This window comes from Dreissena polymorpha, chromosome 1 (genome assembly GCF_020536995.1).
Source record: "Dreissena polymorpha isolate Duluth1 chromosome 1, UMN_Dpol_1.0, whole genome shotgun sequence".
NCBI lineage: Eukaryota > Metazoa > Mollusca > Bivalvia > Myida > Dreissenidae > Dreissena > Dreissena polymorpha.
In genome coordinates this window covers 169,791,340-169,808,957 of record NC_068355.1, presented here as the reverse complement: position 1 = coordinate 169,808,957, position 17,618 = coordinate 169,791,340, and the positions used below count along the sequence as shown (strand labels likewise).

Sequence of the window (17,618 nt, the reverse complement as noted above, 5' to 3'; positions counted from 1 at the left end):
AAAACACTTTCCACATTGCGTGAGCGCGGATGGCCGAGTGGTCTAAATGGTTTATACTTTTACTTCAGGGGTCAGTGGTTCGAACCCAGTTGTGGATTACTTGTTTTTTTCTTTTTAAATTTTATTCTCGATTTTTCACTGGAGCTTTTTATTTCCAATGTTTAAAATTATCCATATAAACATTAATGACAAACTTTAAAACATGCAAACATCTGTGAAAAGGCCCCTTTATAAGTTGTAATATAGCATTTAAAGAAACCTGTATTCTTGAACCGTAATCAGACCATGCACAGAGGCCATTTAACGGCACTGTAGTATAGTATATGTCTGCTGAATTTCAAAGCCAAAAAAGGCACTGACAATTAAACAACTATTCCTACATTTAGTACTCAAATTTATTACATTATCAACCACTCGAACTGCTGTCTCACACAGTTAAACATACATTTACCAAGATAAAATATTACTACAAAAACTACACTATTAATACTAAGTATAATTTGACAACACCTAACTTTAATGTCGTACACAATTATTGCATGTGATTCTCAAATTAAAAAGTATATACATGCAAACAATTTAAGGGTATTACGTATTTGATGGTAAATTTGCGTTATCGACATATAATCATTTACCAATAATTAAAATAGTTAATTATAAACTAAAGTAAGTGAAAGAAACGGTAGACAAACGAGTATAACCACAATCTAGTTACCCTGTTCTTAATTAATCATGCAGTGTGATTTGCTTCAATTCCAAAGTTCATAACCAGTTTAAACACAGTAATTTCACCATCCACTTTTTTCGAAAAACAAGGAATGAATATAGCACTTTCCAAGTCAAAGAGTTGAATGTAATAAACTATTTTTATAAGTATATAACATTTCATGCTCGCATAATTATGTTTCACGTTTATTTTACTTGATTCAAAATTATTTTTTTTAGAGAAATACCGTACTATCATTTGCAAAAAAATGAAAGTCTAAGATACTTCTTTATTTGCATGATTTCCTCATCATTTGACAAACATTCAAACAGCATAACACACTACAACACAGATCTAAACATAATGATTATTAAGTTTTGACAAAAGAAGAACACAATGCACATACATGCAATCAAATTAATTTTAATACCTATAGGGAGGGGGTGACTTAATTATTCCATTACAAGAGATCTGTCAAACAAACTTGAAATTTACTAAAGAACGGACAAATGCATGAATGAATAAGCAAATACACAAGAGAAATAGTGGAAGCAGATATGAAGTGACAAAATGATTTGTACAATGAAACGATTTGATAAAAATCTGCATTAAAAGATATTTCAACATGTTGGCATATGCATTCTAAAATTACATTCAAGAAATATGCATCAAAGTTATAAGTGATTGATAGGATATCCACAATAACAATTCAATTTAGATGTTACCTGATATAGTATGAACGTATCATCTAAATCACATACCTGTAAATAACCTGTTAACCGTAACTCACCTGAGTGAAAATGTCATGTGTAAACACTTAAATTATGTAAACCCAATTAAAATGAAACTAAAGAATTACGAACACTGTTAATTAACCAGTGTGTTTAGAAGACAATTTCTATTCCTGGTAGCAATCAATTCTCCAAAAAGTATGAGCCTTTCTCTGCTTAAAGTCGTGCTTTATGCATGTCGGTGGGGTCTGCTGATGATGGATACCATTTTCTACTTTCAAGGATCTTTTTCGTTCAAAAGAAGTCACATCTAAACAAAAATCCAGTCTTGGCAGAAAGTATGGGCGCTGACTTGACAGGCTAACTTATGACAACCTTTTAAGAAATAACCAGTTTTACCAGAGCATAGCTAAATTATGTGCACGTTTTGTGACTTTCATTCATGTTTGTTAATCAATTATTCCATAATTCTGTTAAAGCTCAAATCAAAGTCACAAACAAAACACTTTGGCTAAAAGGGTTGTGGAAGTACTAACAATAGTTTTGAACTGAAAATTTGTCATTCTTGTTCATATAGTATACTAATGTCAGCTAAGAGCAAACTAAAGTATTCCTACAGAGTTCAAAATGCTCAAAGTCCAAACATTCACTACAGCACATTTTTAGTTCAAGGAACAGTTAGGAAATTTGGTACCACACACAAAATTTAAACCACATGGCTGAACGTGACAGAATTATGATTTTTCGTCGTCATCGTCGTTATCATTGTGTGTATGCCAGGTGAGTCTTTCTTCATAAAACGCAATGACGATCTGTGGGCACTTCACATTGGCCTGACGAGCTGGCACCAAGTCTGCCTCATCACTGTCTTTCCTACAATAAACAGATATGTTTTCATTTGGTTTGGTCATCATGTTTTTTTTTTCAATCTTAAATTGGAAATTTTATGCAGTCATTTTGGGAAATAATGTTCTTTTTGAGATTAAGGCTGAATTTAGTTCCCAGATTTGACAATATTTTTGCCAAGGCCAGTTAAACTTTTGTCACCGCAATGATTAAGCAAGTCTTAGTGGATCTAAGTTCCTCTACTAGTACACATGCTCATTAAAATTAATACACTACTTGCAACAAGGTTTGGGAAACATTTCACATAAATTATCTAATACATAACCCCTGCACAAATTGACAGGAAATTATAAGGACCTATAAAAGGGCTATTTGGGGTAAATGAACAATATGTACCTTTAAGAAAGACTACAGGGAGTAACAAAAAAGCCCACTGTATTAATGCCCATTTTATTAATGTTTAAAACAATATTAAAGCCTGAAATATTAATAATACACAATATTTAAAGTGATATTATGGGCATCTAACAGTTTATAGGTGTCTATGATAGTCTATCGCAACAGTTGTTTATTTTTGGTGTTTTCACTTCATATACACTTATATTTGTTTATGCAGCATCAACATACTAAAACAATATACCAGAAAGAGAAAAATAATGCATTTGAATATCAACCGTACTTTGTTTTAGTGCAGATTCTTTCATACGACACAAAGACACATTTTTGTTTAACGGACCATTTCGGCTTACAGGACTGGGTGGGTCACGTAAGAATATCGAATATAAAATATATTTTTAATAAACAACTTGTAACAAGACGAGTTGCAGATAATTTATCAGTAACCACATTTAAACTAACTCATTTTTTAAAAATCCATCTTCAATGAATACATGAATAGAACAAGAGCACTGCCTTGCGGTGCAGACCGCTCATCTATTTTTCTTTTTAAAGGTGTGGGGACCTATCTCAATTTCTATCACAAAGGATGGATGGAGGGGTGGAGTGGAGAGGGGTGTATAGTGTTGGTATGTGGTCATTTATTACATTATCTTCCAAAAATGCAAAAAAATATTATAAATTTTTTTTTTGGGGGGGGGGGGGGGGGCATTCTTGGGTGGGATGGTTGGACGGTATTTCAAAAATAAAATAATAAAAATAAATATTTGTGTTTTTTAACCATGTTTGAAACAAGGGCTGTTTGTAAAACATGCATGCCCCCCATATGGGCTCTCCGTTGTAGTGACAGCCATTGTGAATATGTTTTTTGTCACTGTGACCTTGACCTTTGACCTAGTGACCTGAAAATCAATAGGGGTCATCTGCCAGTCATGATCAATGTACCTATGAAGTTTCATGATCCAAGCCATAAGCGTTCTTGAGTTATCATCCGGAAACCATTTTACTATTTCAGGTCACCCTGACCTTGATCTTTGACCTAGTGACCTGAAAATCAATAGGGGTCATCTGCGAGTCATGATCAATTTACCTATCAAGTTTCATGATCCTAGGAATAAGCTTTCTTCAGTTATCATCCGGAAACCATTTTACTATTTCGGATAACCGTCAACTTGACCATTGACCTAGTAACCTAAAAATCGATAGGGGTCATCTGCAAGTCATGATCAATGTACCTATGAAGTTTCATGATCCTAGGCACAAGCGTTCTTGAGTTATCATCCGGAAACCATTTTACTATTTCAGGCCACCATGACCTTGACCTTTGATATAGTGACCTGAAAATCAATAGGGGTCAACTGCAAGTCATGATCAATGTACCTATGAAGTTTAATGATCGTAGCCATTAGCGTTCTTGAGTTATCATCCGAAATCATTTTACTATTTCAGGTCACCATGACATTGACCTTTGATATAGTGACCTGAAAATCAATAGGGGTCAACTGCGAGTCATCATCAATGTACCTATGAAGTTTCATGATCCTAGGCATAAGCGTTCTTGAGTTATCATCCGGAAACCATTTTAATATTTCGGGTCACCGTGACCTTGACCTTGTGACCTGAAAATCAATAGGGGTCATCTGCGAGTCATGATCAATGTACCTATGAAGTTTCATGATCCTAGGCATAAGCGTTCTTGAGTTATCATCCGGAAACCATTTTACTTTTTCGGGCCATCGTGACCTTGACCTTTGACCTAGTGGCCTGAAAATCAATAGGGGTCATCTGCCAGCCATTATTAATCTACCTATGAAGTTTCATGATCCTAAGCATAAGCGTTCTTGAGTTATCATCCGGAAACCATTTTACTATTTCAGGTCACTGTGACCTTGACCTTTGACCTGAAAATCAATAGGGGTCATCTGCGAGTCATGATCAATCTACCTATCAAGTTTCATGATCCTAGGCCTAAGCGATCTTGAGTTATCATCCAGAAACCATTTTACTATTTCGGGTCACTGTGACCTTGACCTTTGACCTGAAAATCAATAGGGGTCATCTGCGAGTCATGATCAATCTACCTATCAAGTTTCATGATCCTAGGCCTAAGCGTTCTTGAGTTATCATCCGGAAACCATTTTACTATTTCTGGTCACCGTGACCTTGACCTTTGACCTAGTGACCTCAAAATCAATAGGGGTCATCTGTGAGTCATGATCAATGTTCCTATGAAGTTTCATGATCCTAGGCCCAAGCGTTCTTGAGTTATCATCCGGAAACCACCTGGTGGACGGACCGACAGACCGACCGACATGTGCAAAGCAATATAACCCCTCTTCTTCGAAGAGAGCATAAATAACAAAAGATGTGTTTGTCAGAAACACAATGCCCCCTATTGCGCCGCTTTGATTTTTTTTTTTTTTTTTTTTTAACCTTTGACCTTGAAGGATGACCCTGAAATTCCTACACTCAAAATATGCAGCTTCATGATAATGCCGCTTTGTAATTTTTTATTTGTTTTTTTACCTTTGACCTTGGTTTACATGGTTAACAGTAAAGATGGTGTAGTTTTTCGGCAAATGAAGTAGCACTCCTTCTTTCTATTATAGCATATATATGGAAAAAAAATAATACCGCTTACCTCCTGTGGATAACGCCGCTTTGAAATTATTATTTTTTTACCTTTGACCTTTTACGGTTGACCTTGAAGAATGAGATTGCCGCTTTGAATTATTTTTTTGACCTTGAAGGATGACCCTGACCTTCAACAACTCAAAATGTGCAGCTTCCTGAAAACTCTGCTTTGATTTTTTTTACCTTGAAGGATGACTTTGACCTTGAACTTCCACCACTCAAATTGTGCAGCTTCATGATAACGCCGCTTTGATTTTTTATTATTATTTTGTTTGACCTTTGACAAGGGTGATCTTGACCTTGTAGGATGACCTTGAACCTACACCACTCAAAATGTGCAGCTTCATGATAACGCCGCTTTGAATTTTTTTTTTGACCTTTGACCTTGAAGGATGACCTTGATCTTCCACCACTCAAAATGTGCATCTTCATGATAATGCCACTTTGAATTTTTTTATTTTTTTTTACCATTGACCTTGAAGGATGACCTTGAACTTCCACCACTCAAAATGTGCCGATTCATGAGAACGCCGCTTTGAATATTTTTTTTTACCTTGAAGGATGACCTTGACCTTCCACCACTCAAAATGTGCAGCTTCATAAGATACACATGCATGCCAAATATCAAGTTGCTATCTTCCATATTAAAAAAGTTATGGCCAATGTTAAAGTTTTCGGACAGACAGACGCCATATATTTGACATTTGACCTTGAAGGATGACCTTCACCTTTCACCACTCAAAATGTTTAGCTCCATGAGATACACATGCATGCCAAATATAAAGTTGCTATTTTCAATATTGAAAAAGTTATGGACAATGTTAAAGTTTTCGGACGGACAGACACCATAAATTTGACATTTGACCTTGAATGATTACCTTGACCTTTCACCACTCAAAATGAGCAGATCCATAAGATACACTTGCATGCCAAATATCAAGTCGCTATTTTAAAAAGTGAAAAGCATAAAAATTATTTTTTTGGGGTGGGGGTGGGAGTATAGTGTGAGGGTGTGGTGGTCATTTAGATGAAGTTTAAAAAAAAAAAGGGGGATTCAGGGGGGGGGGGGGGGGGGGGGGGGGGGGGGGGGGGGGGGGGGGGGCGTGGTTTGGCCAGAGTCATGACTGGTATGTCAGGTAAGAGCTGTTTTGTCAAAGTATAAATCGAATCTAATCATAAATAAAGAAGTTATGGCAATTTTAGCAAAATTTAATAAGGTCAAGGTAAAATTCAACTTGCCAGGTACCGTACCCTCATTATAGCATGAAAGTATTTTAAGTTTAAAAGCAATAGCCTTGATACTTTAGAAGTAAAGTGAATCTAAACACATATATTATTCAAAGTTACTAAGTCAAAAAAGGGCCATAATTCGGTAAAAATGACAACCAAAGTTATGCAACTTGTCCTTTACTGTCCCCTTATGATAGTTTGCGAGTGTTTCAAGTATGAAAGCAATATCTTTGATACTTTAGGGGTAAAGTGGACCAAAACACAAAACTTAACCAAATTTTCAAGTATAAAGGGCCCATAATTCCGTCAAAATGCCAGTCAGAGTTACATAACTTTGCCTGGACAGTCCCCTTACGATAGTAAGTAAGTGTTGCAAGTATGAAAGCAATGGCTTTGATGCTTTAGGAAAAAAGTGGACCTAAACACAAAACTTACCCAAATTTTCAATTTTCTGAGTATAAAAAGGGCACATAATTCTGTCAAAATGCCAGACAGAGTTAGATAACTTTGCCAGCACAGTCCCCTTACGATAGTAAGTAAGTGCTGCAAGTATGAAAGCAATGGCTTTGATACTTAAGAAAAAAGTGGACCTAATCACAAAACTTAACCAAATTTTCAATTTTCTAAGTATAAAAAAGGCACATAATTCCGTCAAAATGCCAGTCAGAGTTACATCACTTTGCCTGCACAGTCCCCTTACGATAGTTAGTAAGTGTTGCAAGTATGAAAGCAATGGCTTTGATACCATAAAAAAAAGTGGACCTAAACACAAAACTTAACCAAAATTTTCAATTTTCTAAGTATAACAAGATGTGTTTGTGAAACACAATGTCCCCCTATATGATGTTTGACCTTGTAGGATGACCTTGACCTTGTGAAGGATGACCTTGACCTTTCACCACTCAAAACGTGCAGCTCCATGAGATACACATGCATGCCAAATATCAAGTTGCTATCTTCAATATTGCAAAAGTATTCATAAAATAAGCGATTTGGGCCACATATATTTGACCTCTGACCTTGAAGGATGACCTTGACCTTTCACCACTCAAAATGTGCAGCTCCATGAGATGCACATGCATGCCAAATATCAAGTTGCTATCTTCAATATTGCAAAAGTATTCATAAAATAATGCGATTTGGGCCACATATATTTAACCTCTGACCTTGAAGGATGACCTTGACCTTTCACCACTCAAAATGTGCAGCTCCATGAGATACACATGCATGCCAAATATCAAGTTGCTATCTTCAATATTAAAAAAGTATTCATAAGACGAGTGATTTTGGCCACATATATTTGACCTCTGACCTTGAAGGATGACCTTGACCTTTCACCACTCAAAATGTGCAGCTTCATGAGATACACATGCATGCCAAATATGAAGTTGCTATCTTCAATATAGCAAAAGTTATTGCAAAATGTTAAAGTTGGCGCAAACAGACAGACCAACAGACAGGGCAAAAACAATATGTCCCCCACTACTATAGTGGGGGACATAAAAAGGGCACATAATTCTGTCAAAATGCAAGCCAGAATTATCTTACTTTGCCTGCCCAGTCCCCTCATGTTAGTAAGTAAGTGTACCAAGTTTGAATGCAATAGCATTGATACTTTATGAGAAAAGTGTACCTAAACACAAAACTTAACCCGACGTCGACGCCAAGGTTATGACAAAAGCTCTTTTTTTTCCCAAAAAATAGATGAGCTAAAAAAAAGAAAACACAAATCATCTACTTTTTATAATGGTTGCAATATTCAATTGTAATTTCTCAAGGAAATTTAAAACAACCAAACTAAGGCTAATACAGACATGTTGCAGACCAAAAAAATGTTCCTCTGTATCGTACGAACAAATCTCCACAACAAGAGTGCCAAACTGTCACAAGATACGCCCGTTCGAAGGTTTTGGACACCATGCTCAATGCTTGAAAGTGTCCTCAAGACCTAGTTATTGACCCGGCATGACCCATATTTGAACTTGACCTAGATATCACTTAGATGTAACATCTGACTAAATTTGGTGAAGATCAGATGAAAACTACTTCAATTAAAGAGCGGACAACATGCTTAATGCTTGAAATGCACTATGTGACCTCGTTTTTGACCCGGCATGACCCATGTTCGAACTTGACCTACATATCATCTAGACACAACTTCTGACCAAATTAGGTGAAGATCAGATGAAAACTACTTCAATTAGAGAGCGGACACCATGCTAAATGCTTGAAATGCACTAAGTAACCTCGTGACCTAGTTTTTGACCCGGCATGACCCATATTTGAACTTGACCTACATATCATCTAGACACAACTTCTGACCAAATTTGGTGAAGATCGGATGAATACAATTTGAATTAGAGTCCGGACAAAGTGGCGCCGTTGAAAATGCACTAATTGACCCTATGACCTAGTTTTTGACCCGGCATGACCCATATTCGAACTTGGCCTATATATCAACTAGATGCAACTGCTGACCAAGTTTGGTGAAGATCGGATGAATACAATTTGAAATAGAGTCCGGACAAAGTGGCCCCTTTGAAAATGCACTTATTGACCCTATGACCTAGTTTTTGACCCGGCATGACCCATATTCGAACTTGGCCTAGATATCAACTAGATACAACTGCTGACCAAGTTTGGTGAAGATCGGATGAATACAATTTGAAATAGAGTCCGGACAAAGTGGCCCCTTTGAAAATGCACTTATTGACCCTATGACCTAGTTTTTGACCCGGCATGACCCATATTCGAACTTGGCCTAGATATCAACTAGATGCAACTGCTGACCAAGTTTGGTGAAGATCGGATGAATACAATTTGAATTAGAGTCCGGACAAAGTGATGCCTTCCGCCCGCCGCCCGCCCGCCCGCCCGCCGCCAAGGGGTTTCACATAATACGTCCCGTATTTTATACGGGCGTATAAAAAGGGGAGATTCTCCAATAGCTTATGTCTTTCGTACAGGATTGAATTTCAGAACTTTACGCCAAACAAGGTAGCTCTTGACTAGACTGTACCCAAATGCCCGGTCTGGAGAAACATTGACCGCATATGGCATACTACCCATTTTTGAAGATGCACATTTATGTAACGATGTATTGGGTACTAACCACTTCATGAGGAACATTAGCTCTCCTGAACTGTCTGTGGCACCGATGATTCTTTCTGGCTGCAGGCCCCTGTCAAATCCTCTAGGTTTGTTATCATCCTCCTAGCAATACACAAGCTTTAGGCATCAAACTAAGGCACCAACATGGCTATAAGACCTAATAATGGTGTGAAGTTTTGACAGTAAAACACAGCAATAACTGGTAATCATTTATGGATACCAATAGGTGCAGTATTAAGACTGCAAACTATCTATGGTATTCTTTCAAAAATGCATGGTTTCAATCAGAGCTCCAGCTAAGACGCAGACTAGCATTATTACGCACACAATTTTCTGCAAAAAAGGATTGAAGAAGAGATTTTGTGATTTTAACATCTGAAAAAAGCATTGAAATTATTTGTGATTTTTATGCATTGATTCCTCAGGTCATCTAGTCATCTCAAGTCTCTCCATCTATCAAAAGTGACATCATGATATCAGCTACAAAGCCTGAGATACAGGAGAACTAACATATATTTCAATATGAATTAAATCATTTTCGCTTTAGAATTAATGTAATATAGATAAATAAGAGTGCTTGATAAGTGAGTGGTGTACTCACAGCACTAGTTCTCACTTCAGCTACTTTCTTCTTCTTTTTAGCTCCTTCTACATCTCCATTAGATTTTCGCTTCTTTTCCTGCTCACGCTTCTTTTTTTCAGCTCTATCTTTCTCATACTCTGCTATTAAGTCAGGGCAGTCTAAATTGGCCTCAGGTTCCCATGTGTTTTCTGAACTGAAAAGGAAACAAGAGCTGTCACCATAGGATGACTTATGCCCCCTATAAACTCTTGATATAACTTATGAGCTTTTTTCGAAACCTAAACGCGGACCCTAAGTTCAAGGTCACAGGGGTCAAAATTTGTGTGCGTATGGAAAGGCCTTGTCCATATACACATGCATACCAAATATGAAGGTTATATATCAAGGGACATAGAAGTTATGAGCATTTTTCGAAACCTTAACGCAGATTTACAAACCTAAACGCGGACCCCAAGTTCAAGGTCACAGGGGTCAAAATTTGTGTGCGTATAGAAAGGCCTTGTCCATATACACATGCATACCAAATATGAAGGTTATATCTCAAGGGACATAGAAGTTATGAGCGTTATGAGCATTTTTCGAAACCTAAACACAAAGTGTGACGGAAAGACGGACAGACAGACGGACAGTCCGATCACTATATGCCCCTTTTTCTTCGAAAGGGGGCATAAAAAAGACTGATTTGATAGTTAAACTAGTTTTTAAATTCCTAGGAATATTGTTATTTTCGAAAAGTCAGTTAAAAATTCATTAGGTGATAAACACTTAGCTTTAACCATGCTCTAAAATATCCATTATATGCATTTTTTATGATTTAAAAAACAGAAAATTATAAAGCTTTGCATTGCGAAACCATCAAATAATTTAGAGAGTTCAGTTCTGTTGTTGTCGTTATATTTTATGACACTTGGAGGATTGCTAATATAAAGAATAAAATAAATCACTCATAGTTGGAGCATGGATGGCCCAGTGGTCTGAGCATTAGACTTTTACTCCAGTGTCAGTGGTTTGAGCCCAGTTGAGGGTTACTTTTTCTTTGTTCAATTTTATTCTTGCTTTTTTATTGGAGGTTTTAGATCCAATGTTTACATTTATTAATATAATGCATTAATTTTTAATGACAAACTTCAATAAATGCCATATCTGTAAAAAGGTCCCTTTAAGTGTCCTTAATTGCTTTATTTGGAATTTATTATCACTTTAAAACCAGAACCTTAGATTACCTGTGAAAATTTAATACAAAGGAAAAATAAGTGCAGTGATTTAAATTTGCTTATGTAAAACTTAAGTTTACAAACAGAAAATATTTATGGACACAGTTTAATAGTACAAGATATTGAGATTTTATTTGACCAATAAATCAGCATGCAGCAGCTTACTCTGGGTATCCCTTCCACTTGAGCAGGTACTCTTTACGTCCACTTCGCATCCTAACATCAACCACTTTTTCTACTGTAAACTCTTCTTCAGCCTCCTCCTCCTCTTCTTCGATTGTTGGATCAGCTGTTTTGGACATCTTGTGATTCACAAATACCCACACCTCGTAACCTGTAAATAGAGATTGGCATCATGTTGGATCAGCTGTTTTGGACATCTTGTGATTCACAAATACCCAGACCTCGTAACCTGTTAACAGAGATTGGCATCATGTTTATTCATTTTAACTAAATACCCCGGCCACAAAACAGTTCAGCTGTCTAACAAACACTGTTGGCTATCTGCAGAGAAATATTTAGTGACCAAATACAAGTTGAGACATGTGCAATCACGAGCACCTAGCTCGTATAATTATGTTAACCCTTTGCATGCTGGGAAATTTGTCGTCTGCTAAAATGTGGTCTGCTGAATTTCTAAAATTGGCATTTTCTTCGATTTTTTTCAAAGAATACTATTAGAATAGCAAACAGTTTGGATCCTGATGAGACGCCACGTCTGTGGCGTCTCATCTGGATCCAAACTGTTTGCAAAGGCCTTCAAAATTCGGTTCCAGCACTGAAAGAGTTAAACAAGAGATGCATTTGTGAAAAACAATGCCCTCATTGGTAATTTGCACTTAGAGAAATCCCATGGCAGTTGTTTTGGAGAAAACAAAGCCCAAAACTTAGCCAAAAATCAATGGACCAAAACAAACCTCTCGCTTCATCTGTACACATATCTCTAATATCAGCTTAAGTGTTGCCTAAAAAATGTTGGGAAAAAAGTTATAACACTGATAAATTTAAAAGCCAAAAGCCCATAACTTTGACAAAAATAAATTGGAACAAATTTCACAATCCATCTGTTGCTCATGTAGGTAGACTCACATACCGAAAATGAGCTAAATATTTCAAAGCATTTGTGTAAAAAACTTCCAGAAAACCGTTATTATAGAAAAACAAGAGCTGTCTCCATCGGAAAAACCCCTGAAAAACGCTTTTTCGAACCCTAAACGCACATTGTGTTGATGAAATTCTTCAGCACTTTTATTCTCAATATTTTTATTTTGAAATTGGGAAAATAGCCTCATTTGAAATGGAGCTGTTTTACGCTACCAACTTTATATAGAGGAAAAATGCTGGCTTGTAGAACATATTAGCAGTCAACTATAAGGTTGTCAGCTATGAAATTCGGAACTTAAAAAATATTGTTGCTACTTCACAAATGTCATGTGGCAGTGCCAAGCAACACATTACGCAAATATTAATTTTTGATTTCCTTAAGAAAGGTTCAATTGTTACATAAGCTTGATTTGTCATTGTCAGCTCTGGTCCAACATAAATGAAACCATGGTACTCTTTAATATACCCCGTTTACTGAAAATATACTAATACATACCAGGTGAATTTATATTGATCCCGATATTTATTGCCGCCAAAAAAAGAAGTCGTAAAACGCGCTACAGACTAGGAGCTAAATCTCTTTGAACAGTACCTGCCTAAACATGCTTTTTGAGTCGAAGTTTTGATATTATAGAGGCCATTTTACAGAATATTGACATGTATATGGACATTATTAATTTGAAAACCAATTTAGTGTAAGAATTCCTGGGTACATTTAAGTTTATATAACCTACCCAGGGTACATTTAAGTATAAAAAGAGTACCCGGGGTACATTTAAGTAGTACCAGAGCCAACAATGACAATGACCAATCGAGCTTTACTTAAGAGAAAACAAAGCAAGGATTCTGGCAAATTTCTATGCTTGCGATCTTACGACATTCCACTGCAACAAAAGGCTTCTTGGTGATCTGATTTTCTGTTGTTGTACTTAAAGAGTTTATTTACAGGTTGTTACTGCATCTTCAAGACAAAATTCAGTATCAACCTAGATCTGATTTTCTTAGCTAAAGAAACTTCAGTGTACAGTTTATATAGTATTGCCAGACCTGTACGCTGAAGCGAACCCCAAATCGAAAGTCAACCAGAGTCGTAACATATTTATGTCACGCCATAAATCAAAGACAGTTCATTTTCTTGGATACATTTCTACATATATTGGTGAATAAATATAAATTACTGTGTCGGGGCATATTTTAAGGCTCAAATGTTTCAAATGCATCTTACAAAAGATGAAAATAACTCTCATCAGCCTGAAATTCACAATTCTGAAGCAATGGTCGCTTTGGCACATGACAAGTTTTCATTTGAATTCTTTCGGATCGATCTTGACATTTTTTGCTGAAATTGTCAACATTAATTATGTATTCTGAAATCTATTATTCGTGAATGATTAACAACTTACGTCTGGTTGATTAAAAGACTGATTTCAAAGTGAATCAGGTAATTTTAAATATTTTTTACTTTGAGTTTGTATTTACACTACAGTTTGTTTACAAAACAAGCAAGAATAATATAAAATACCGGGAAATGTCATTCTGAATTTGAAAACACTTGAGCATATGGTGTGTTACTAAAAAAAATATAATGTCATATGACCATGATATCTCGAGAGATTCACATTTCAAGAATGTCTGTCGAATCGCTGTTTTTCTCGATATGTTAAAGCAGACGAGATAAATTTTAAATGTTTAAGATAGTATTTTGTAACAGAATATATCAGTTAAATGTGAAAAATGTCAGGCATTGAAGAATTTTTCCAAAGCCACTAACCCTGCAGGGCGAGTAGGCCTGACAATCCACTCGCCCTTCCTTTTAGTCTACTCGCCCTGAATTTAACAAAAATATATAATCTATACTTATAGTTATGATCAACGAGAACCTTTTTAACCTACGTAACATAGTGACACTAAACTGCAAACTAATTAACTACATTATCTGATTTTATTTCCTTTCCTTACGTTTTCTGCACTTGTTTCCTTTTCTCAATACTTAAAGCTTCTCGTTTTGATGATCTTTTTTTCTGTTCCCTGTCTCCACCACCTTGCAGATATTTTTAAATAGAACCCTTTTCTGTGCCGAGTTTTAATATTTCAGACGAACTTTTACTGAAAGGCATGCTTGATTGACAAATGGTTACAATATGGTAAATTTTGGTTAAGGCTTCTGATCACAAATTATTATGTTTATTAATAATTATTGTATCAGTTTATTTTTAATTAAATATAAGAAGTATTATAATTAACCAGTTATGTATTATTTTTTATTGATATTTACATTAAAATGAAATTTTATTCTTCACGGAATGACCAACATATTTAACTGTTTTTTTTCACTTTTAATCGATTAGCTACCACCACTGACACCTATGAAAAGAGCGCAGTCGATTTCGAGAATTATTTTTACTGTGCCAGTGACATCATTTTTCATTGTCAAAACGAAAGTGCAGTTTCTTAGTGTACTAAACCTTTTTTTTGTTCGAAAAATTGTTTGCAATTTGTATCGAAGCGGCAGGAGTTCTGGAACTAAATATATATTTCTCAACTTGAAAAACAGCACTCGCCCGGCCTGTCGAGTATTTAACGAACTTGACTCACCCGAACTTCAACTTCACTCGCCTATGCAAGCAGTCGAGTGGATTCTGATTCTTCAATGCCTGAATGTCAATCTTTCCGATCAAGTGGTTTATTTGGGCCAATAACTGCATTTAAAAGCTGTTTTGGACCGGTCTTTGTTAATTGTCAACTTTATGGGAATTTCTGGTTGACTTTCCTAATGGGGTTGGTCCATAAATAGCATGAACCAACAAGGGAGGCAACTCGTGATGTCACAAATCGGCAGTAACCAAAAAGTGGTTCTTTATTATCTCGCTTAACATGGGTCTAAATTACGTTATAAAGCTCTTTTCTGATTGGATTAAACAGTCTGAAATCATCCAATCAAGAAAGTAGAGACATTTATCTTGCAGAACATTCAATGCCATGCTCTATGCAAGCTATTTAGAAAATAAAAATCGTAAACCAAAAAGTTCGGAATGTTTTTTTTTGCGGTTATAGACGGTGTTTCTTGCTGAAATCAATAAAATATTGCTTTGAAATCATTTATGTATTGGTATTGAACAAGAAAGTGGTAGAATATAAGTGGAAAACATAAGTATTGTGATTAAAACTTGTGTCTGATACAATTTTACGAGTGGTTACGGAAATAACCGATAGTACAGATGTATTGACAAACAAAGACCAAACGACCGAATTTCTATCATATTTCAAGTTTATCAGCCTTGAAAGCATCACTTTTTCAAATAAGAAGCAAAATCATACATTTATCAACCAGTAATAGTCAATAACACCAAAATCTTTGGGTACATCCATTTTGTTTTTCAGAAACTACGACATGTATTATTTTCGGAAACCGACGATCGGTCATTTCCGGAACACCTCGGTAAATTTCAGCAGACGAGTTTTCGTCAAAAATTCTTATGTTTTCCGCAAATATTCTACCACTTTCTTGTTGCATACCAATACATAAATGATTTGAAAGTAATATAACATTGATTTTGGTCAGGAACACTTTATATAACTGCTAGAAAAGACATCCCAAATTTAGCGCATAAACTATTGAAAAATCATACTTCAGTTTATCCTTCTTATGATTGTTTTATCAATAACTTTAGCTTCAGTCACCCACTTATTTTTGAAATTATGACACACATATGTTTAAACTTGAGTTATTATATATTTTTAGTTATTTTTATTGAGAAACTTTTATCTTATAACACATTTTTGGTACAAAAATGTTAATTGTATATATATATTTTGAATAAAATACATAGATAAAGATTTACCTAAACTTGCTACACATGTAAAATAAAATGCCAATAATTACAACAAAAATCACTTTTAATCAGTATGTTTTGTTTATTAGTCTTAAACAATATTAATGTTTTCATTTCAAAATCATAAAATACAATACATTAAATATTGTCCTATAAAAATGATGACATAACAGATTGTTAGGAAGATATGAACAGAACGTAAACAGTATGCTTATTGAAATTAAAAACAACTAAAACATCTTTTTGTATATATTTTCTAATCAAAAGTGGTATTTCTAGTTAGTATAGGAGATATTTTATCAAGAAAAAGCATTAGAATTTGGATTGTTTTGAAGAAAAGTGTGCATTTCATCCAGTATTGCCATGGTACCAGTTTTTGGTTAGAAATTCAATAACATTATTTTAAAGTTCATTACCCCTTGTTGCAAAAAAATTCATAAAAAATAGAATTTTCAAAGTAATCCATTAAAACAAAAAGAAAATGCTTTCTTATACCTTAAATATTATTCCTGCAGGCATTTGACATCAATTATTTATGTTTAAAAAAATCATTGGTTCATGCTACCATAACTTTTAGGTCGCACCAGTCAAAAATGATAAAAAGCGATATTTTAAGTTATGGTAGCCAGAACTATGATTTTCTATGTTCTTCAGTGACTTATTGTACTCTAGTTATAACCATGGCAATGTGATATAAACACACTGAACAGTGATACACATGCAGTTAAACAATAAAATATTATGAATGTGTCATAATGTGAGTGTAAGAAAACATACCATGAATATCGGATAAAAATACATCACACATTGTTATGACTTCAAACAGAAGCAACTATTCACACACTAAACAAAAAAAAAGATAAGTTATATCACACATTAAGTGCATATGATGCAAGTCTTCTGAAACAAGTTAAATTTGTTATGGAATTCTGAATCATGGGTACGAAATATGCTTGGTATGAATACAAATAAGCAGATTTAGTCGTTTAAAATGATATTTATACTCACACAGAAGTGCTTTGCAAGTGCTATATTGGGGACTATAAAAAACAACTTGTTAGGTCAGAAATGTTGCTAAAAATCGGACGATCTTAAACTTAGTCACACAACCATACTTTGTTTAGTTCCTTTAAAATTCTTCTGCGCATGCGCAATGAAATTAGCGGGAAAGCATAATCGTACATTTCCGTGATAGTTTACGTTTTCCAAATTTTCATAAATTCATTATAT

The 17,618-nt window shown here is 35.2% G+C and overlaps 1 protein-coding gene across 3 annotated transcripts; it reads right to left on the bottom strand.

Annotated features, from left to right (window-relative positions):
- Positions 1-377: 377 nt before the first annotated feature.
- Positions 378-17,559, bottom strand: LOC127860231 (chromobox protein homolog 1-like). Of its 3 annotated transcripts, none has more exons than XM_052398172.1 (5): positions 17,504-17,559; positions 11,617-11,785; positions 10,256-10,430; positions 9,656-9,756; positions 378-2,310 (listed from the first exon to the last, which is right to left on the bottom strand). In XM_052398172.1, exons 2-5 carry the CDS (start codon positions 11,751-11,753, stop codon positions 2,172-2,174), a joined length of 552 nt encoding a protein of 183 aa, XP_052254132.1. In that variant the 5' UTR covers positions 11,754-11,785; positions 17,504-17,559; the 3' UTR covers positions 378-2,171. The 3 variants fall into 3 exon arrangements, with proteins under 3 accessions (XP_052254132.1, XP_052254126.1, XP_052254141.1); XM_052398166.1 differs by having other exon boundaries at positions 17,397-17,542; XM_052398181.1 differs by having other exon boundaries at positions 10,271-10,430; positions 17,397-17,542.
- Positions 17,560-17,618: the final 59 nt, after the last annotated feature.

Bases quoted from the DNA above. Each gene is read 5' to 3' on its own strand.
- LOC127860231 (XM_052398172.1), bottom strand. From the start codon at position 11,753: ATGTCCAAAACAGCTGATCCAACAATCGAAGAAGAGGAGGAGGAGGCT. The intron at 10,431-11,616 runs GTAAGCTGCTGC...TTTCCTTTTCAG, and splicing joins AAGTGGAAGGGATACCCAGA to TTCAGAAAACACATGGGAAC. The intron at 9,757-10,255 runs GTGAGTACACCA...GTGTATTGCTAG, and splicing joins CTGAAGTGAGAACTAGTGCT to GAGGATGATAACAAACCTAG.